We start from the raw sequence: 20988 nt of genomic DNA, 5'->3' as shown, positions 1-20988 counted from the left end.
TAAATCAAAAGGCGGATATCGGCTGGAGGACTGTACGTATATAAAGTACATTCTTAGGAACTGCTGAGTTTGGTGAGCTGACAAGGTAGGCATTTCAACACATCCACAACTCTACCAACCGTGTAGTCTTTACAACCGCAAGCCGTCTACTGGACGTCACCCACTCCTATACGGTCCAAAGATCTTCGCCTATGAGATGATGTCGAGACCAGTGAGTCACGGTTCTCTTTTCTTATTTGTCATTTCGGTCATCAATCGGCATGTGTTACAATATTGTAAGCTCCAGTGCAGGTCTGCTCGGAATTGATACGACTGAAATAGCAACCAATCCGGGACTAGCTTCGTTGTCCCTGTAGGTGTCCCATCGTGAGAGTCACTGACTGAGATAACAACCTATCTTGGACTAGTCTAACTCAACCACTCACATTGCCAAATCTTCAACCATGACATATCAAGTATAAATTCCCTTTAAAATATCCTTTAAAAATCTTTCCTCTCTTTCTTTCCACTTACTCACTCATACCAATCTATCCAACACCCAAACACACCAGCATGGAGTTCGCCATGACCCTTGATGAGCGTCTGTCGCTACGACAAGAGCTGTTAGATGCCGACCACAAGTTCATATTGGATCTTCCCAAAGTAGAACTCCACGTTCATATCGAAGGCACACTAACTCCAGAATTACGATGGGGACTTGCCAAGAGGAACAACCAGACCCTCAAGCTTGAGCGCACGGGAACCGTGTACCATAGTCTCGAGCAGCTCAGAGAGTCATACAACCTTATCCAACCACGACCGGGACATCGCATTGACAATGCCGAAGAAAGCTTCACTTTTTTCGAGGCATACTACGGAGGCTTTGAAGTGCTTGTCACGGAGCAGGATTTCTATGATCTTGCGATGAACTACTTCGAGCGTGCTGCTGCGATGAATGTTAGGTACTGTGAACCTTTCTTCGATCCGCAGGGGCACACGAGACGGGGTATTGCTTTTCGCACCATTATGGATGGATTCCATAGAGCTCAGAAAGAAGCTGAGGAGCGTCTGAATGTGAGTAAAACAGACTGACTTTGAACAATATGTGCTAATATCGTGCCAGCTCAAGTCCAAATGGATCATGTGCTTTCTTCGTGACATGTCGGTCGAGTCAGCCATGGAGACTTACGAATCAGTCCTTCCGTACAAGGATATCGTCATCGGCATTGGTCTCGACTCTGACGAAAACAACAGACCTCCTCTCATGTTTGCAGAAGTATACAGCAGAGCTCGAAAAGATGGCTTCCGCATCACAGCGCACTGCGATGTGGGGCAGAAAGACACTCATCGGAACATTCGTCAAGTCGCATCTGACATTGGTTCCACCGGCGCAGACCGTATTGACCACGGTCTCAACGCGGCTCAAGAACCAGGACTCATTTGTACCATCAAAGAAAGAGGTATTGGCATGACGATTACGCCCTGGGGATATCTTCGTCATGAGCCTGTCGACGAGATTTTCCCAAGGATTCAAACCTTGTTCGATGCTGGAATTCCGCTTGCTATTGCGAGTGATGACCCAGCGTATATGGAAGATTGCTGGATCTTGCATGATATGCTTCTTGTCAAGAAGATGTGTAGCTTTAGCGACGAGGAAATGGTCAGATTGACGAGGCATTCCATCGAGATGTGCTGGGCGGATGAGGAAGTGAAGATTGCGATCAGTCAAGAGCTTGATGAAGTACTGGCCAAACACTTGAAGTGATGGGGGAATAGACAAGCCAGGGATTTGCCACAGGGCTTTTGTCACTAAAACTATCCACCCGCTCTTTATAGATCCTAGACTAGCATAATTGTCCGACCAGGTATACTGATTGTGAGAGGATCAAACTCTTTACTTCGTGCCCAGACAACCTCCAGGGTCTCAAGAGCATTACTGTGATGTCGACACCCAATAGTCTCTAGTGCGATCCTAAGGCGACTTCTAATCTGGTCCTTCTCCTTTTGAGCATCATCACTCAAAGTGACGGCGACTTGGAATGTGGGCCACAACAGAGCATAACTCCACGACGATGCCGGATAAATGGGTTCTGCTAGGCCGAGTACTTGATCTGACAGAAGTTCCTTCTCAACATCGTGATTCGCCTTGGGGAACAGTCGATAGAGATAAGCTAGTATGCCTAGTCTCCAGGCTTCAACCATGTGTTTTCGTGGACCTGACATGGTGGGACACTTCCAATCTTGCAATCGACTCTCCAAGCCTTCGACCTGCAACGCAACTTGATCCAAGTCGAAATGGGGAGTTTTGAATAGAAAAGTAATCTCAATGATAATCTCGAATAGGTCAATTGGGCATGGAAACACATCGTAGCTCCATTGCCTTTGACCATTGCCCGAGAAGCGACTTATTATTGTCTTTACTTCTGCTATCGACAGATTTGGTGGTCTTTGAGAGGTGGTAGCGCTCATAACATCAAGCCTGGAGTCGACGATTAGTGATTAAGCTAGTCCTTTTCCTCTATATTACTTACCATGCGAGACGTTGTTCAAAGTAATACATGTTGGCAGATCCATCGTAGCTAGGGTTGCGTATGACAGCAGCAGCAGCTTTCAAGTGGGTTTGAAACTCGGCACAATCCCCAGAGCACATCTATCCCCATCAGCCAATTCCTCGTGGAGAACTCCAAGATTTTTCTTACATCAAGCTGTGCAAGCATCAATATGCTTGCTAAGAAGGTCTGGTCTGATGCAGCGTTCGGGCTTTGAAGCATCTCTCGTAACAAATGTGTAGCATGGAGTCGCAGCCATAAACTCTTTCTCTCGAGTATATCGTCTGAAGTCCTGGCTGCGATATGGCAAGATGCAGATCCGGCGAGGGCGAAGCGGATTGGAGGCACACTGTCTATCAGAGGGAGGACGTAGTGAAACATTGGATTTTCGCTTGGTCCATTGCCAAGGTAGAATATGCTACTAAGGTCTGCGATGTCTGTTAAGGTGACACATCAGCAGACAAGATCGATGAGAGGGTTCGAATAATTACAATGTTGAACGAATTTATCAACCTCTTCAGAGGGGACAGAGTTGAAGATAGGCGGTGTGGTCGGTGTCGTAGATGCATCTCGCTTTAGTTGTCTTTGTCTCGCTTTCGACTGGGTCCCCGTGATGACGACTGAACTATCGACCACGGGGATAGACTTCCCAGCCAGCTTTCCACGCGCAGCTACGCCTGGCCATTTTGTGACGTACCCTTCACACGGTACACCTCTTTTCGCGCAGCTGAGACATGTCGGTAACTTCCTGTCACATTTCCGGCCGCGTCTGCGGCAGCCCATACATGCTGTGCCATGATATGATGCAGCTTCCATGGTGGTGTATATAAAATTAGGAAGATGCAGGCAATGGCTTAGCAGCAGTGTCAAGAAGAGAACTGACGCTTAGCCAAGGCAAGTAATGGGTCAGACGGATGCTTATTCATACGACGCTAACCCATAACGTTGTGTGGGAAATGATCTCGATCTTACCAACCATGGCTGACCAATGTGAGTAAATATCAATAAGATTATTCAGTATAAGCTGACGGCTTCCATCTCCGTATCTCGACGGGAGGCGCTCGGGGTATTATTCCCCCTCTTTTTACCATTTGTTAGATCTAGCAACAAAGTTATCTAAAGTTGCTAATCTTTGCGCCACCACTGATCCGTCTGTGGGGTAATGTGATCACATTCATATTATTTGTATTCAGCTGAGTACAAATGCAACGACACCCCAACATTCCAAGGAACGAACCACCCAAAACAATCCAAGTCTGTTGCATAAACTTAAAATTATTTCCCCTTATCTCGACAACTTAAGATGGCTTCCTCTGTCGCCCTCATTTTTGGTGCTGGATCCAACGTCGGAGCCAGCGTGGCTAAAGCATTTCTTGGAGAAGGATACAAAGTTGCTCTCGCCTCGCGATCTCAAAACCCTGAGACTTCAACTGGAACTGAGCTGCACATTCCCACAGATTGCAGCGACACTAGCTCTGTGCTGAATGCTTTCGCGAAAACCAAGAGTGAATTTGGGTTTCCCAATGTTGTTATTTACAACAGTCAGTCATCGGTTCCAGAATCCGATGCAGCATCGCTTACTTAAGATAGCTTACGCTGGTCAATGGAACAGCGCGGATAACATTTTCGAGGTCCCTTTGGATCATTTCCAGAGCAGCACCATAGTTAACATTGTCAGCGTCTACGCAGCAGCCCAAGAAGCCGTGAAAGGTTGGGCCGACCTTCCTGCTTCAAGCAAACCCACCTTCATCTTAACCGGCAATTGCGCAAACGTCGCTCCTCTCTCAGTGATCATGACGTTGAGTGTCGGCAAGGCGGGGGCTGCGAACCTAATTGAGATGGCATCTAAGAGCTACAAGAATAAAGGCTACAGGTAAAACTTTGACTGAATCAAGATCAGAATACTGCTAACACGAACGACAGATTTTACTACACTGATGAAAGGCTTGAGGATGGGACGCCTATGTGGAATGGTGCAACGGCAGCAGGACACGCTCAGCTCTATGTCGATCTAGCTAAGGATGAGCCACAAGAGTGGTATCAGACATTTGTCTCGGGTCTTGGATACAGAAAGCTGCCTGTACCTAAGATTAACTAAAATTGATTCAAGACAGATTCGCACGGTACACATCATGATGACTCGAAAATTATTAATGTTACTTGGCCAGAGTATGTATTAAGTAGAATTTATATACGTGTGAAAGATACAGATGGTAACTTCCTCAACCCCCACAAACAGGTACTTCAAGCACCTTGATTAACCCCTTATCTTTTTCAAAGACTAGTCGCTACCATGAGCGTCCAGTCCATGAACACTGCAGCGATGCGCTTAGCAAGACTTGACGGAAGAGTACTTGCAAGCCTTGCTGGGACCGGAGCCAATCTTCTTGGGCTCGTTGCCGGGGGTGGTACCTTGGTACTCAACGCAGATCTCCTTGACGGAAGAAGCACAAGTACCAGTGATGGTGGAGATATCACCCTTGTTGGAGTTGATACCAGTAAGGACCTTTCCGTTGTAGGCCTTGACGTTCTTGATGACAACGTTGCGAGTGCCCATCTTCTTGCAGTTACCGCAAGATCGGTAAAGCTTGCCGAAGTCAACAACGGTGAAGCCATCGATGGTGACAGTGCCGAGACCGTTGTGCTGGATGACCTTGTCAGCAGCACCAGTGGCACCACCGCCCTTGACGAGAGCGTTACCGTCACCCTTGATGGAGAGAGCATCCTCGCAGACCTTCTTCCACCAGACGTTCTCGATGGTGCAAGAGCCCTCGCAGTGAACACCCTCGATCTGGTCAGCGCCAATGATGGCGTTCTTGAGGGTAGCACCGTTCTTGAGGATGAAGACGGCGTCGGCGTCGCCACCCTCAGCCTGGCCAGTGCACTTGACACCACGGCCGTAGGTCTTCATGCCACCGTCGAAGGTGCCAGAGATGTACTGGACCTTCTTGTAGGTGACGGAGCCCTTGGAGGCGGGGATGGGGAAAGAAGCGCGCTTCTCGAGGGCGCCCATGGTGTTGGGGGTGACATTGCCTTGGGGAGTGGCGATGGCGGCAGAGGCGAAAAGGCCGGCGAAGACGATGGAGAACTTCATTTTGATGGTGTTGGTTGTTGTTGTTGTTGTTGTTTTAAAGAGTGTTGAGGTTGGGTTGAAAAACGAGAGTATAAACCACCAGGGTTAATGATTGTAATAAGTTGGATGTTTGAAAGGATGAGTTGGAACTGAGGAAGGAAAGACTGAATGAAAGAGATGTTTCTTGACTTTATATAAGAAAGATTCGAGGTAGACTTGGGCTGGACCATCGAGTCTCCTCTCTTACGATTGATGACATTCAACCTACCTAGACCCTGGTAAGTTGGTGTTTCAGATCACATACAAGGGTGCTGTCGACCTGGGAATAGTTATGATTGGAGGAATAATCTGTAACTGGACCGAATCTAGAATGCCTCCTTGCTAGCTCCGCCCTGCCTGTTGCGATTATACGGAACATTGAAACGATTGTCCTTTTTGAGCATCAGGGTTGACACAGGACGAAAGTGTCTTCATGTGTTTTGTTTCTGTATGATCGACGAAACGATATCTACAGGTGTACCATCAAGTTTTGACAGTGACTTGCAAAGAATAACAGCCGTGTACTCTGTAAAATTTACAAAAATACAGCACTGAACTGCGATAAGCGCCATTATTTGATGATCAATCTAAACTCGGAGTCTCTTGAAAGACAGGGTTGGAGAAGCTAACTTCTAGCCCCAGTCGCTTGCGGAAATGAGGTGGAATTTTAGAGTGGATATTCCCCTCTCCTTTCCATGTTTTTTGTTCTTTCACCCCTGATCGAAATGACATTCTCTTCTCGTTTTATTTTTACTGTTAAAAAGAAGCTTGATTGACAGTGACAGACTTTTGTGGCGCTTTGAAGCTTGGTATGCTTGGCTCTAGAACGTCAGGTAATGGTGTACTTCAGGTGCCGTAGCGTGTCGTATGCACTGACTTAGGAGGCGCGTCAACTGAAACAGAGACAAGCACAGTTGACATTTGTCTAGTTAGTTGTGAGAACTAATACATTCCATCTACGGCCAATGACACGAGATAATATTCTAGGGCAAGGCCAAAGTTCACAAGATACTCTAAATGTGGAAATCTAGACTCATCGGAGCCGACTCGACCGGTGCTCGGCGTCTTGGTTCATCCCGACTTAACATCCCTGCCCTGTAACCAGATAATTGGAGATCGTAAACCAAGGAATCAGATGGCGTTTCCATCTTTTATCCCACTTTACAATCTGCTCATTTAATGCCTCCTGACATGTCACTGACCAAAGTCTGGGGTCACTCACCGGCAATTCAACTCAATTGTGGACCAAAATTGTCTCCTGTCATCAAAAACACGAACAAGTCAGCCTAATGCTGAAACAGGGACACTTCGAAAGTAGGATAGGAACGGAATTTGCCGTCTCGGATAAAGCGATATACGCGGATACATGCCTGTAGCCATGGTCCTAGTAAGCCTCCTTATCAATCGTTAGACACTAGAAAAATCAGCTACTCGGGTTGTACTATCCCGACTGTAATTGCTCATTTATTCTCCTCCTACCCTAAACCTTTTGTATCCTCCAACGTGGTGCTGCTAAAATACCTAAATAAGCGTGTCCGGTCGCTGAGATTTGATGTAACCTCATCGCGTGTTTTTTCGTTCATCGATGATCACAAGAAGCTAGGCAATCGTTATCGCTATGATAGTCGATCAATTCCATAAACTCAATCGACGATCAGAAGCAAGATTTTTATTTCTAACTCCTGGCTTAAGACTCACGATGAGCCTCGGGCAAAATACCTTCAAGCGCTGCTTTGATCTGTAGTGCCAAAACTCGCGAATATCACCTATGCTGCTGCGTGAACCCTCCCATGACCCAGTAATTTTCAAGACGTAAATGACGTTTACACATACCGCGAATTTCGCCCTCCGAGTCCACACCCCATGTAGCATGAAGATGAGCCGCAATTTCAGGAGGACCCAACATGTTTCCATCGTGAACCCCTTCGTCGCCACCCAAAATCTCAACAGCCGTGTCCCGAACGTCTCGGTCAGCGTACCCAGTACACCATATTACAGCATTTGCATCAGTTGTGCTTCCATCCGAGAACCGCAAACCTGTCTCTGTGAACGCGACTGGCTCAACTCCTGATTTGATACCAGCCTTACCCTGTGCCAGCAACTTAGTGCCACCAGTATCAACGTAGTGTCCACCCGCTCTCTCCACCAGGTTAGAGTATAACGCCTGATTAGGTTCAGTGCTGTCAAGAACAGGAAACCCTGCTTTACGAAGCGCAGTGTAGCGGTCTGGTTCTTTCGATGCGAGCATACGAAAGAGGTTGCGGGCCAATTGACCACTTATCTCTGTTGGTAGTGCGAGGAACATCCTGTCAGCGGCTGCAACGCCGAGATCGTAGGCGCCTAAACTTATTTTGTTCTTCATGTACTCTAACGGAACGATGTAGGTCGGAGATCGAACGACCATTGTGGTTTGGAGGCCGGCAGCATGACAGTCCTCCATGATATCAAAGGCTGTGTTTGCCGAGCCTATAATGAGAACGGACTATCACGTGTCAAAAGGCTTGTGTACGTACAAACAACAAGTAGTGGCTCACCTTAACACCCTGGTTTGCCAAGTGTTGACCATTTCTATAATTGGAAGAATGGATAGCGATGCCCTTGTAGACATTCGTGTTCGTTATAGTGGGAACGTGTGGCTTTTGCGACGCGATACCAGTGGCTTGCACTACGTGTTTGGCGACTACGGCAACAGCTGCAGCAGGCGTTTTGACCTTAATAGTCCATTCTTTGTTTAGCGTGTCGTAGACAGTCGACTGTATCGTAGCAGACGTGACGACGTTGAGATTGAAGGAAGAGACAAATCGTCGCAAGTGATCAGCTAATTCGTCCTTACTGAGGAGAAGATCGCCCTGAAACTCGTCCTGATAATCTTTGCAATCTAGGGTTAGCTCTTTTGTCTCTTATTTGCCTATGATCCACAAAACGTACTTGTATAGGGCATTTCGCAGAACGAAGTCGGAACATGAAACTTCATGCAGTCATATCGCAAAGCCCAGTTATCTCCAACGTTGGCATTGCGCTCAGCCATAACACTTTCAACGCCAAAGGCTTTGAGACGGGCTGAGAGAGCCGCAGCACTAGAATTTCGTCAGTGACTCAGTTGCTGTAGAGTCTGATTTGGCTTTACCTGTTACCGCCGCCGATGATAAATACATCTGTCTCAATCGTTTTCATGTCATCGAGCTTGAGACTAGGGTTTTGGAGAAGCGATGTATCTTCCGGGTAGATGTCCAGGTTCTCCAAGTTTGTACTGAGAATCCAAATCTTCTATTCTATTTCTTCATTCTTGTTGTGAGTTGGAAGAAGAAGAACCCTTGCGTTGCAAGTAGCTGAGGGAGAGGCAGTCCTAAAAGAAAGGGTTACGTCGATGAATTGCTAAACACAACAGAAAAGAGAACGTCAGTCCCGTCATCGCAGATCTCAAGAATACTGAAACACAGGGTGGAACGTACAAGAACAGGTGTCGCGGGGACAAACACAGCCCTATATAACTCCCAAGCTCCCTCACATCGCCTGGTCTCTTTCATTTTCTGGAGATTTTTGGCAATTACCTCTGGACCACGAAAGGTACGCAGATGCTATGTCAAAGCCAACGAGTCCTTCCAGTAGCTTTGTTCGGCGAGGAAGCATGCCTGAAGAGACGTGATATTGTTGTTGGCTAACGCATCGTTGAATCCATCCACGACGACCGAGGCTTGCTCCAGTTCCCCTTGCGTGGCAAATGAGATCAAACTCACAGTTTCTGAGGACAGTATTGGGATGGGATGTTCATCAAACAATGTGCGGAGATCTCCCATATCACGGTAAACATCATCTGCTTTGGAACCTTGGAGGGATTAGCGACTGAAACATTTTGAAGATTAGGTTGGACTTTGACTTACTGAGTGTCATTGTGGCGGTTTCATATATAGTGCTCGATGTAAGTGAAAACGCAGTGCTTCAACTTAAGTATATATATATTAAGAGAATTAGGTAGTAGAAAAACATCTCGGGCTCCGGAGACCATGAGGGGTAGTGGCATAACAACTGCAGTGTAACATTTCAACAGTCTTGTCCCGTAACTTTGTAACATACCCCTCAGTTCGTGCGAATGAAGATCTATTAATTGTGCCAAGAGCGGGGACAACCTTGCCACGTTGTTGAAAGCTACAGTTCACTCTCGTTGCCAGATCGAACATAGGTATTGAACTTGCCAAATTCACATTCTCCGGCTTAGCTCCGTAAGCTTGCCATTGGTCATCACGTATGTGACGTGTGTGACTGAAGAGGCAGTTAAAATTGACTGGTGCCTATCATCAAATCGATACGTCTACTCTCCATGAGAATTGAGTTAATATGCGAAATCGAAGCTCAACCAAGAGTGATGAAGCTTCGACTTCTGGTCGAAACTAATTATCCAGACTCACCACCTTGACTAGAGGACTATTGACTCTCAATGGTACATGTATGAGCCCGCCTCCTTCTCATATACTGCGACAGCTCTAAAGTTCAAGCCAGAATTAAAAAGGTAGAGAATGACAATCTGGGAAGCTGTTTATGTATCAAGATATTAGACTCAGATAGATGGAGAAAATACAGTAAGCAAAAGGACACGACAGGATGTTGGCCACGATATATTTTCACCAGTGACCAGTCATATAAGTGATAAAAGTGTATGGACTGCTACTTCGGCGACATTGCAGTCAACTAGTCAACCTGTCTTAGCGCCGATGCAACACTGACAGCGGATTCAAGTCTATAAAGATCCAAGTATAGCGCACTATTGACAGACTATTGACACGCTAAAAACGGGTTTCTACAAATCAGTTAGATTGCAACGTCCAGATTGGTTGTAGTCCGAGATCAGCTACAATGCTTCAAGTAATATCGGCCAACACCTTAGTTTAGGGCTGAAGACAGCGTTGGATCCAATACTAGATCTCCTCTTAAGACTTGTTTCCCCGCAAGTTTCTGCTCTTTGTGTTCTCCGTTTCAAGCCACGTATCCAACTAACGTCGCTCTCTATAACGTGGCTGAAATCATGGTTGTTTCTTCTTCTTTTTGGGGCTTGGTAGCCTGTGCTTCGCTTGCGGTTGCTGGTTTGTGCAAACCGTCGGGTATGTCTCGTCACTTGTTATTTATCAATCGCTTACAAACTAACCGTCTTGCCCTTCTAGGTGATGTTTGCGCTGAGATTAAAAAGCTTCTCGGTGATGAAGCAGTGCCTCTCTGCTCATCTTATCTTCAGGCAACTCCCTCAACTCTTACGGTGACAAGCACCACCACTCGAACAAGCTTCCAAACCATTGTCTCTCCACCCGAGACTATCTCAACTTCGGTTGAAGAGTGAGCCTGGATCCCCATCAGTTATAAACTGCCGCTGGAAATTGACATGTCTGCTAGGACCACGACTGTCTCCATTACCAATACCAGGACTGTGTATCCTCCGATCCCCACCGTGACCGAAACCAAAACTATCAGCGTCTCAACTGTGTACATCGTCAGACCCAAGCGGAAGCGTGATGTTGCCCTCGAAACGGTGCTTGCTAGTCTTGAGAACAAATACTCCAAAGCTGCAGTAACTGCTGGTTGCAACTGTGTATACGATCCAACGACAGAGACAGTCACCGAGACAACTGATGTTACTGCTGAGGCGACTTCCCAAGCTACCATTGGCCCTCTTACCACGGTGGTAGTAACAGAGATCAAATACATCCCTGTCACCAAGGCTACCGAAGTAGTGGTAAGAACGTAGACAATCGCTGTCAGCTCTGTCTAACATAAGAACAGGTCACCGCGGCACCAGTAAGGACGGATACGGAAACCGTTACCACTGTAACAACAATGAACCCAACAGAATTCAGGGATGCAACATGCAACGCTAAGGGTTTTACCATCGGTCAATACAATTACTGGTATCACCTTGACATTGACCTGAAGACTTGTATCGAAAGATGTAAGTCTGACCCATATTGCTTTATGAGTGGCTGGTATTGAGGCATGTGTCGTTACTATGATGCAGCTTTTGCAGTAGCTGGTCGGAGGAACTCAGGTGGATATTTTACCATGAACGACAAGGATTGTCCGTCGTGAACGTGATAGGAGGGCTTCACAGAATAAGAAGGGACTTAAAACAGGCTGCTTTCTTTCTCTTGTACATATAACATGAATCGCGATTTATTAATGCTGTCTCTCAAAAGGGCGGTGATTTGTGCTTTGTAAGGAGACAATTGTTAGCGATCTCTAAGGGATGTGAACCCTGTGAGTCACTGATGATACGTTGCATAGCTTGAGGCCGCTTCAGCTTCAAACGCTACAGTCACTTTCGGACAGATGCTGACGCTTTGGGGGAAGCATGGGGCTCAGACACGGCTTTGTTGGCACATTTTAGCGACGTGATTGGAGGGAGCCAGGTTGATTGATGTTGGATCCGAGGGTACGAGAAATATTGTAGCTAAATTGGTCTCGGAGACTTCTGAGATAAGGGCGATAGAATTGTTCAAGCACTTCAGCCGCTAACATATCGCACAAGACGATCAACTATTTCTGCTCAACTTTGGGGCTGCGGCCTTGTAGGGCAATAGATCCTTGTGGTAATGATTGTCTTGGCATGGCTTATTTGCGGGTGGCGGCACCATCGCTTAAGAAGTCGAGGCTGGGCCCCCCTGCAAGAGGCCTAGAAGGATCAGAATAGCGCGACTTTGGACGGACCAGCGGCGTGATAATTGGGCCGCAGTGGTGAGATTCGAACATTCTACACTGCAGCTCACATCTTGGCAGGGGCTTTAAGAAGATTGCTAGTGCGCCAAAAGAAACAAGAGAAAAGTCAAGTTTCTACAAACTCACATTCGTTACCACCTGCTTACGGTTCTCCAAACCTATACAGTCGTTTATAACACTATACATTCGTTACCATAACAAAAAACTTCAAAATGGCTCGATCCATCGCCCTTGCTGCCCTTCTCTACGCCCTCCCCATCGCGGCCAAAACAAACATTGAAGGCTGCACATCTTTCACCAGTACCGTCACCGTCAGACCCGAACCCGGATACGGAAACACATACGAGCGAGTCATGTGGTACGTCTCCGACACTCTCGAGATTTGCGAAGGTGTCGACTGCGGAGGAGGCCGTGCTCCTCCCAAGAGCGTCCCTGGATGCCCTCTGTACAAGGGCACCGAGACCGTGACGCCCAGGTTCTTGGAAAGCGACCCCATGGCTCCCGCGACCCCTCCACCCCTTGTAACCAGCTCTGGTTCCGTTCTGATTTCGGGTGTCTGGTACTCTGACAGCGACGAGACTGCCACTGGTGATTACACTGGTATTGGTTTGCCTGAAGAGACTAATTGGTCTGACATTAGTACTGACGGAGAGACTATCACTGAGGATTTCTCTTACACCGGTACTGTCTCTTCCATGCTGACCACAGTCACCTCGACCCCCGCTGTCTCAACTCACAAGTCTAATGGAACTGCCACCACTGCTGCTGGAACCGACGGTTCTGATGGAGCTTCCGACGGTACTGCCAAGCCTACTGTCGTCGATGTTGACAACGCTGGTGCTGGGGTCATGGTTAAGGCCGCTGGTGTTCTTGCTGCTGTTGCCGGTGCCGTTGTCTTGGCTCTATAAAGTTGATGTGTAGAATTAATTTGGCGGGATTGTCGACGGAAGCCCTTGATCATAGATTAATTCTTAATGCAATCTTCACCTACCAAACAAGATATTAGTGACATTGCTCTATCTCGTCATTCTATAGCTGCGTGAGTGAGTCTATCCAGGGGTGATAGAAAAACAATCGATTGACTGATGACTTATCTTGGCTCTCGTCTTATAAAAATAAAAAAAGTCATAAAGAAACCATAAAAACCATAAAAAAACATAAGTAAACCGGGACCCACTACTTCCTCTTCTCCTCCTTCTCTCCCTCCTCCTTCTCTCTCGCCCTCACTTCATCTTCCCACTCCTTCAGATAAAAAGTCATCAGTACACACAATACCAATATGCATTGCCTTAATTGACTTATAACAGCCTTCTCACAAGCATTCTATGTTAGGTTAGCCAACACTATCAGACATTGTTATTGTTTGAGAACTTACGTTGAAGAGCTGTCTGTGTCGTTGCATTTTTTGATGGTGGATCTTTCGAAGTAACTCTGTCAACTGATGATTAATAATCAAGAGACCACTGATGAGGTACTCACTACAGCCTGTTGACGCCAGTACTATAATAAGTCAGTGAGGTAAGACTAGGAATACCAACAGGGGTGACTTATGGCAATCTTCTCTGTGGCTTCCTACTCAAAGTTAGTATATTAAATGAAAACGTTGGTGAACGTGCTACTTACTGTCTTTGATCCGGACTGCAGCAAAGAATATTAGCCAGTGTTTCTGATACGATAAATAGAAGGAATAGGAAGAAGGAATATTGCTTACACCAGCCACCAGGGGATGATACCCACGATTTGATGTTGGCTGCAGAAGGAAAAAAGAAATTTCAACCAAGATTCTTTAATCGCTCTTCATCTGTGCTGGCTGTCAAGTGCGGTAGTCGCGACTTGCAAGGCTACAACAATGACATATCTGCAAACAGCGCTGGCAACTGGCAACTGACAACAGCAGCTTCCTGCTATGAGTCAACAATTACAAAGAAAATGCAATTTGTGCACTAATGACTTCTTGCCCTGCATGCTTGCTTTCCTCGAGTATGGTAGGGTCCAACACCCTATACATAATTAGTAGGTCAATTTATGTCACTTTAGAGTAGACTCTTAGGTCATTTGTTGTTTCTAGACTAAAAGGATTTAGTCTCGTCTACCAGCTAGTACAAATGTCGAACTAGCTATACTTTGCGCGTATTCACTATGCTTAGCTTCGGTAGGAGAACTTGGCTCGACATGCGCAGGCGAGCTGTCCACCGTCGTCTCAATAGTCCTCACGATGCCACTCAGATTATCCCTTCCACTCCTCGCCGTCTCTAGTGAACTTTCAAATTCACCTAGATCACCACCTTCTATTAGTGTCGTGTTCCTGCCTCTCATCGCCCCCTGGGCTCCTGTTAATGGCCCGTCGGGCTTGGCTTTAGCAGTAGACGTCATCTGTCTCTGGTTCACGTGTGTCATGTTGGAACTGTGGTGGTACATTTCGTCCGAGCTGCGGGTACCTGAAGAGCGGACAATCTTTGTGATGAGTTCAGCCATTTTCATCTCGATTTGGAGTTTCAGGAGGTAGGCGACGGGGTGAAATGAGAGGTAGCTGCAGCTGTTAGCGATAATCATCAGAATATGAACTCGATGCTTACACTAAGCTGCTTGGCAAGGACATAAGTCCTACCAAAACAATCTGCCAGAATGTGTCAGCATATCAGAACCCCTAGACCTTGGGCTTCTTACGTCTAACGAGAGAGACAAACCGATAAGTCCCAGATTCATCCGATAGAGTGGGATGTACTTGGTCAATCCATTCTCAATAAGTCGTGATCGAACCAAGTAGACGAAGTAGCCGTTCAAAACGCCATCAACGACAGCAAAAATAACCTTTTCGCATCGGTCCCAAATAGCATTCAATCGGACCCATCGATCGCTGATCTGAAGACGGGCTGGCATCCAGATCACGAAGACGCTGATATTAACCAGCAGTATTATCACAAAAACGATCCATTTGAGGCGGGTAGCGCGAGCTTTGGATACCATTAATAGACCAATTCGGTTGATGATGATTTGAAGAAGGAATTGGACTTGCAACGCCCAGAAGAATGCTGATTTGTTAGATAGTTGTCGCAAAGAGTGAGCGAGAAACTAACCAACCGAAAAATAAAAGCCAAAGCTTGTTTGATGTCAGTGGAAAACAAGAGTATCAAGATGCTACCAAAACTGACCTGGGCGCGATGTATTGTCGCTGGAATCCCCACGCTAAACATCCAAGGACCATACTGCTCAACCAAACCACCCAAATCATACCCACATAGGCAGTGACGCGATGTCGCCTTTTCCACGCGCGCCAACTCTGCTGTGTGCCCTTTGCCAACGTAAAAACCGCAGCGCAGAGAGAAAAGCCCCAGAAGATGCTGGCCGTATTCATATCAATTTCATTCGGAACTTCCCGGACATATCGGTCCGGTATCAAATGGCCGTATTGGCCCATAATGAGTTGCGAGAAACATCGATCAAGGTGTAAAACTTGACAACTGAAAGGAGGAACAGAAATGTTAAGTACTGTTTACTTGTCTTGGCAACTAACGACTGACGGATGCTAACAGTGGGAAAAGTAACCTTTTCTGGAACCGTTCAGTAGAATTGGGAATAGCAGTTGATAGGAAAACGCCGAACCAGCAAAGTCTAATGGCCTACAGCGTGTCCATGGGCATTTGCTCGCGGTGGTGAACTGACACAAATGTCTCAACAATGTTTTGACTTTTGATGACTGGCCCGATACATTCTCACACTAACTGGTTCAAGTAAGCCAAACGACAAAAACGGACAGCGGCATCAAAGTTCTAAGCCAATCGAGGATAATTAATGAGTAGGGATCTGCAACAGGATTGTGATGATCGGTATGTGAAGCTTTATTCCTTGGGCAACCTGAGCACAACCTATCAGATGGCGAGTCATTCATAGAGAAGCTGGTATTTTGGGAATGGGACTTTGCAAACCTATGGTTAGTTTCAATATCGGTTAATCTTAGGTATAAGCTCAAACAGTTGTGGCTTTCGGACGCTAGGAATACCTGAGAAGACTGGTGATATCCGAGTTGCAGTACAATCATGACTAACATATCAATTAGTTCGCAACAATCCCTTCTTCACTAGATGGTCCTTCCTCACTGAAAATAGCGGGAAACTAATATGAGCTGGTATGGGATGCCGATAGCTGCAAATACGGGGTTATCGGAACGAGACACACGATATGGATCATTCCCCAAGGTATGCCCCATTTCTTAGGGACTTGATTACAACCATGGCGCCTCTCTCTATGTTTTCATTATATTTTATTCAACGGCACAAATATAACACGGTCACTGGTACTAGATATGGAAATAGTAGGAGATGAACAATGTTGTGTTTATTTCGTTCCCAAACTAGTATTGTACTCTAACCTGGCAGGTTTTACTGCAACACCTTTTTGGCGTCCCCTGATAGCTTATTTGCACCAACGGCGGCAGTCGTCGTTGACTCTCTGGATACACTGCTGTGTACAGGCGATACCAGGAACACCACTACCACAAATTCCTAGAAAGTTGCAGAAGATTACCTGACTGTTGACGCAGTCGAAGTAGCCATGGTCGCAGTTGCCACGCTTCTCGAGAGCGGTAGCGATGGTCTTAGCATGAGCATCAACATCAACATCAACCTGTACGGCGGCAGTCTCAGCTTCAGCAGGCAAGGCGGCAGCGCTGACGGCGATGGCGAAGAGGGTGGTCAGCTAGAAATATCTCTATGTCAGTCCCAAGCCTATCGGGGCATGTTATTGCAGAAGGGGAGCCTACAATGGTAGTAACGCGCATCTTGGCAGTTATTTGAGTTGTTGTAGTTGCTGTAGGGGTTTGTAGAGAAGGAGTTGTGTGATGATAGAGAAGAGTGAAAGGAAAGCCAAGTAGGTCGGTAGATGCTAGATTTATAGAATTTCAGAAGTGGTTATGCCCTTCCTCCTTTCCTACGTCCTGACTACAAGTCCAACCTCATGCCTAGAAGCACGACCCCTCTTGATTCATCAGTCTGGATTTGATCCTACTATGCAACATACTATAAGTGGAAGGTCCGGAAGAGGAATTGCAAGATTTTCGTATTAGTTAAAAGTGAAGACTGATGTAAACCTCAAGGTCTCAGTCTTCGCCAGCCTTATTGGACTATTCTGATTGGCCTCCTTCTACTCAATAAACTCCAGGTCCCAGCAAGACCCGTATTTCCAGAATCCTTCTGGATCAGATAAGGAATTGCACAGGAACAGGATCATACGTGTTTCCCGTTCAAGATGTTTCCCGATCCAGGCGGAGTAGGAAGATTGCCCGACGGCCCTGCTGCGGCTGAACAGATGGGGACGGTGTTTGTGGGCCAGCTTGAAGTCCGGTGCCTTTGCCTCCGAGGAATGGCTCGACTTGCTTAGTCCAGCGGATGGGGTTCAATTATTGCTATTCATCAGGATATCTGCAGCTGATTTATTTCTATAACCTGGCTAGGAAATCACAGTCTTAGCAATGCATCTAAATCAAGTTACTACAGTGTATGTAGGTAACGTCTGTCTGTGGTCGCAAATCACATGTAGGAATCCGAAACGGTCATCGTATTACTAAAATCTTGCAGGGGTCAAATTAGAATAAGCATATGTACTGTAAAAAAAAGCATAACCAGTGGAGACTTGTATCGTATATGTTGATAAAGCGTTTAGATAAGGTTCCCTTCCCTGTCACCTGATCGAATCCTACCTCGGTTGGATCTACCTTTGTAGGTTGAGTAGGAATGCAGCAGTCGAACGATATCAAAAGGTAGATTGCTGTAAATTTGACATACTTGGAGGAGAATGTCTGCTTGTATCGCTACTTCGCGCGACATCTTGGTGTCTATGAATGATGCAGATTTACTTGATAATGGTACCGCTCTGAACCTGTTCCAGAGACGCAATCCAGAAGTCGCTGAAGTCTAGCCTAGTCTTGCCCAATGATGACATCCTTTTTGCGAGACTCTGGCAAAACAACAAGCTTTTTCATGTCTCCCTTCTTTACAACACCCTCAACTGTAGTATTATGAGGCGCCCAAACTTTGAACCGAACATCCCAACTATCAGGCCACGCAGCAAGCAGTCTGATATCATCACCTGCAAAAGTCTGGATAAGTTGTTCCTGTAGTCCAATAGCTGCAGCCCCATAGTGGTTCAGATCAGGTGTCCAGTCAAAATTGGGACCCTTGAAAACAGGAAACTTGCACACCTTGCTCGGTGCGTATCGCTCTTCTGTCATGGCTGTCGCGTTGGCAGTGAAGCCCATACGTGCGAGCCAGATGACATCTTGCTTCCAGCCATTGTTACCGTGATAGATGACTGTTTCTGTGTCGTACAGATATGTGTTGATGGCATGTGTGAGGTTCGGAAGACCAAGACCGTATTCAGGCCAGGGGAAGACGGTGTACAACTGGGGTACTTCACTGTTCTGAACACGTGTGTAGGCTTCCGCGGGAGCAATGCAGGTATGTCCCTGTTGTTGGCGGAGTGTGTTGCCCGGGATCTTGTCCAGGTATCTTTGGTAGTACGTCTTGTTCTGAAGGGTGAACTCGTCTACGATGATGAGATCTTTGATGACTTGGCGTAGACCAGCCAGGGTAGAAACAGGATTGTATGCCTCTTTGTATGTCTCAGCAGCTGAACCAGGATAGATAACAAGGGACTCGTTGCCAGCAATGCCGGTTAATGGCCAAGGGTTGCGTTTGAGCATTTCGCGAGTGTAGTACTTGTCGAACCAGGCGAGCTGGTACTCGATGAATTCGAGATAAGGCTTGACGTCGTAACCTGAGTAAATGTTGGCTTGTAAGATCATGTCGGCGAACTCACTACAAGAAGTGTTAGTCTCGTCAAAAACGACTTTCCGTGGCCTTATCTAAATACTTACTTGGCAGTATCCTGCATATGATTTAACCAAACATTCCACAACTCTCCATCAGGAAAAAAGTCAGGACGAGGTGTGTTGGCATCATCATCATACCACTGGGCATTATACTCAAAGACATTGGACAAACCCGTGTTGTCGATCTGCTCCAGGAAATACGCTGCATCGATATTCTGATATACCTTTCCTCTTAGAACCGCGTTCGGCGTGATGCGCTTATAAAAGTCAAACTGCTGCGTCAAAGTCTCAAAGTCACCAGACCTCAAGAGGGGCCAGTATAAGAGACGCTGGTTCTGCGCAGTGAATGTGCCTCCACCCCATCGTCGATAATCGGGTGTGTAAGGTCGGTAAGGGTTGACAAAGACAGGATCAAAAGTCCAGAGACCACCATTGAATTTGGTCGGCCATGCGCCTTTAGCGTTGCAGCCCATGAGGAAGCGCCATATCTGATAGTTCTTTCCTACCTGAAATCCTACATCCTTTTCGCCCTTGTCTTCGTTTATGATGATGTAAGATCGAGCCCAATATTCGTGCCACCATGTAAGAGTGGCGTCTTGAGTATGCTTGATTGCTGACTTGATGACCTTCTTGAGGCCCTTGTACCACTCGTCATGATCCTTGGTCTGGGCCTGGTACATGGACAGTGAGACCCTGAACGATTTACCAGGGGCCTTGGTTTCAAGATTCCAGGCCTTGTAAGTAGTATTGACGTAGTGGCCATCAGTAACAGCACCAGGCTTGAGCTGCTCAGAGTGAACAAAAATACCAAACTCGTTGTTGCGCATCGGATTGTACATCTCATCACTATATTTCTCAAGTCCCTGCTGCTTAAGTTGAAAGTTCCATAGGTCAAGCTTCTCGTTACGGTGGCTCATCAGCACGCCGTTCTCATGGAAGTTGATTTTATCCGCGTACGTAGTCCCATTGGCAATCTTGGAGGTGTATATGCCCCAGGAACCCTGGTTGCGCTCTTCATTGACAATGGGTCGGTTCTCGTACCGCCAGTTCTCATAAGCGACATTGACGGAAATCTTCTCGGGGCTGTCGACTTCTATGTGCACGACAGGGTTGAATACATCGACCCAGAGTTTAGCTGTGGCGTTGTCTTTGCCGGCGTACTTGACATAGCCGTCGTTCAAGACAAGCCTTTGCTCAAAGTCGCTATCAAAAGGGTTGGGGTCAAAGGATAGTCTGACGCGACCGAGTTTCAGAAGCGAGTTATTCTCGTCAAAGGTGCCGCTTTTGGCGACGTACATAAGGATGGTGCCTATCATTATAGTCTTTAGTACTCAGGATGACTTGTTGAAGCGAATTGAGGGACTGAGGCAAGCTTACCATTCTCATACCATGTGTTCAGACCAATATCACCACCACCGAGAGGCATTGAATCGGCTGATCCATTGACGCCCGGTTTTCCCCAGACGACATCATAAGATGTAGGGAGTGCTGCCATTACAGCCGTACACCAGAGAGAAGAGATCGTAAAGAGTGTACTGGTGAGCTTCATGACGGCGACTCCGTCTGAGATAGACGAGAAGCGAAGAGATCCCAAAGCTAGGAAGCAAGTACCGCTCCAATCAAGGCTTCAAACAAAGAAGATGATAGCGCTGCCAATGTCACACGAATCGCGGGATGCTAAAGACAGGCCTTAAATAGTTTCTCCTCGCTACCATACGATGTCATTGTCTTTTAGCTTCTATCGCTCCACCGTACCCATGTTTACCCCGCGAAGCTATCGCAGAGTAGGGGCATGATTGGAATCAACATCAGGTTAGCAGAAG

The 20988-nt window shown here is 46.7% G+C and overlaps 11 protein-coding genes across 11 annotated transcripts; 4 read left to right on the top strand and 7 right to left on the bottom strand.

The window, feature by feature from the left end:
• The first annotated feature begins 430 nt into the window (after positions 1-430).
• On the top strand, positions 431-1781 carry EDB82DRAFT_43206 (uncharacterized protein). Its single transcript, XM_025730912.2, has 2 exons — positions 431-1053; positions 1103-1781. Exons 1-2 carry the CDS (start codon positions 553-555, stop codon positions 1742-1744), a joined length of 1143 nt encoding a protein of 380 aa, XP_025589990.1. The 5' UTR covers positions 431-552; the 3' UTR covers positions 1745-1781.
• Positions 1782-3384, bottom strand: EDB82DRAFT_43200 (fungal-specific transcription factor domain-containing protein). Its single transcript, XM_025730913.2, has 4 exons — positions 3020-3384; positions 2679-2965; positions 2511-2629; positions 1782-2458 (listed from the first exon to the last, which is right to left on the bottom strand). The coding sequence occupies exons 1-4, from the start codon at positions 3342-3344 to the stop codon at positions 1819-1821; spliced, it is 1371 nt and encodes a 456-aa protein (XP_025589991.1). The 5' UTR covers positions 3345-3384; the 3' UTR covers positions 1782-1818.
• Positions 3385-3831: 447 nt separating this feature from the next.
• EDB82DRAFT_520162 (uncharacterized protein) lies at positions 3832-4626 on the top strand (the record flags this gene model as incomplete). Its single annotated transcript, XM_025730914.1, has 3 exons — positions 3832-4069; positions 4119-4401; positions 4452-4626. 3 exons carry the CDS (start codon positions 3832-3834, stop codon positions 4624-4626), a joined length of 696 nt encoding a protein of 231 aa, XP_025589992.1.
• A 231-nt stretch (positions 4627-4857) lies between these two features.
• EDB82DRAFT_543279 (pectate lyase-domain-containing protein) lies at positions 4858-5622 on the bottom strand (the record flags this gene model as incomplete). Its single annotated transcript, XM_025730915.1, has 1 exon — positions 4858-5622. One exon carries the CDS (start codon positions 5620-5622, stop codon positions 4858-4860), a length of 765 nt encoding a protein of 254 aa, XP_025589993.1.
• A 1489-nt stretch (positions 5623-7111) lies between these two features.
• EDB82DRAFT_43142 (uncharacterized protein) lies at positions 7112-8977 on the bottom strand. The gene is made up of 4 exons (XM_065607697.1): positions 8768-8977; positions 8569-8717; positions 8175-8509; positions 7112-8122 (listed from the first exon to the last, which is right to left on the bottom strand). Exons 1-4 carry the CDS (start codon positions 8812-8814, stop codon positions 7403-7405), a joined length of 1251 nt encoding a protein of 416 aa, XP_065465527.1. The 5' UTR covers positions 8815-8977; the 3' UTR covers positions 7112-7402.
• Positions 8951-9629, bottom strand: EDB82DRAFT_43132 (uncharacterized protein). The gene is made up of 3 exons (XM_025730917.2): positions 9522-9629; positions 9118-9466; positions 8951-8986 (listed from the first exon to the last, which is right to left on the bottom strand). The coding sequence occupies exons 1-2, from the start codon at positions 9529-9531 to the stop codon at positions 9219-9221; spliced, it is 258 nt and encodes an 85-aa protein (XP_025589995.1). The 5' UTR covers positions 9532-9629; the 3' UTR covers positions 8951-8986; positions 9118-9218.
• Positions 9630-10352: 723 nt separating this feature from the next.
• Positions 10353-11829, top strand: EDB82DRAFT_486168 (uncharacterized protein). The gene is made up of 4 exons (XM_065608261.1): positions 10353-10736; positions 10797-10965; positions 11023-11362; positions 11410-11829. Exons 1-4 carry the CDS (start codon positions 10661-10663, stop codon positions 11614-11616), a joined length of 792 nt encoding a protein of 263 aa, XP_065465526.1. The 5' UTR covers positions 10353-10660; the 3' UTR covers positions 11617-11829.
• A 419-nt stretch (positions 11830-12248) lies between these two features.
• On the top strand, positions 12249-13435 carry EDB82DRAFT_486167 (uncharacterized protein). The gene has a single exon (XM_025730919.2). It carries the CDS (start codon positions 12552-12554, stop codon positions 13245-13247), a length of 696 nt encoding a protein of 231 aa, XP_025589997.1. The 5' UTR covers positions 12249-12551; the 3' UTR covers positions 13248-13435.
• Positions 13436-13463: 28 nt separating this feature from the next.
• Positions 13464-15757, bottom strand: EDB82DRAFT_532494 (uncharacterized protein; the record flags this gene model as incomplete). Its single annotated transcript, XM_025730921.2, has 9 exons — positions 13464-13662; positions 13715-13839; positions 13887-13911; positions 13963-13977; positions 14443-14869; positions 14916-14956; positions 15007-15371; positions 15417-15439; positions 15492-15757. The coding sequence occupies 9 exons, from the start codon at positions 15755-15757 to the stop codon at positions 13516-13518; spliced, it is 1434 nt and encodes a 477-aa protein (XP_025589998.2). The 3' UTR covers positions 13464-13515.
• Positions 15758-16752: 995 nt separating this feature from the next.
• Positions 16753-17116, bottom strand: EDB82DRAFT_520156 (uncharacterized protein; the record flags this gene model as incomplete). Its single annotated transcript, XM_025730922.1, has 2 exons — positions 16753-17034; positions 17099-17116. 2 exons carry the CDS (start codon positions 17114-17116, stop codon positions 16753-16755), a joined length of 300 nt encoding a protein of 99 aa, XP_025589999.1.
• Positions 17117-18119: 1003 nt separating this feature from the next.
• EDB82DRAFT_43099 (Six-hairpin glycosidase-like protein) lies at positions 18120-20959 on the bottom strand. The gene is made up of 3 exons (XM_025730923.2): positions 20543-20959; positions 19211-20474; positions 18120-19151 (listed from the first exon to the last, which is right to left on the bottom strand). Exons 1-3 carry the CDS (start codon positions 20712-20714, stop codon positions 18254-18256), a joined length of 2334 nt encoding a protein of 777 aa, XP_025590000.2. The 5' UTR covers positions 20715-20959; the 3' UTR covers positions 18120-18253.
• Positions 20960-20988: the final 29 nt, after the last annotated feature.

The sequence above is a fragment of the Fusarium venenatum genome (genome assembly GCF_020744135.1).
Source record: "Fusarium venenatum strain MPI-CAGE-CH-0201 chromosome Unknown EDB82scaffold_1, whole genome shotgun sequence".
In the NCBI taxonomy this organism is placed as follows: domain Eukaryota; kingdom Fungi; phylum Ascomycota; class Sordariomycetes; order Hypocreales; family Nectriaceae; genus Fusarium; species Fusarium venenatum.
Note: the sequence above shows the minus strand (reverse complement) of the source record. Positions and strands in the feature narration are given on the sequence as shown.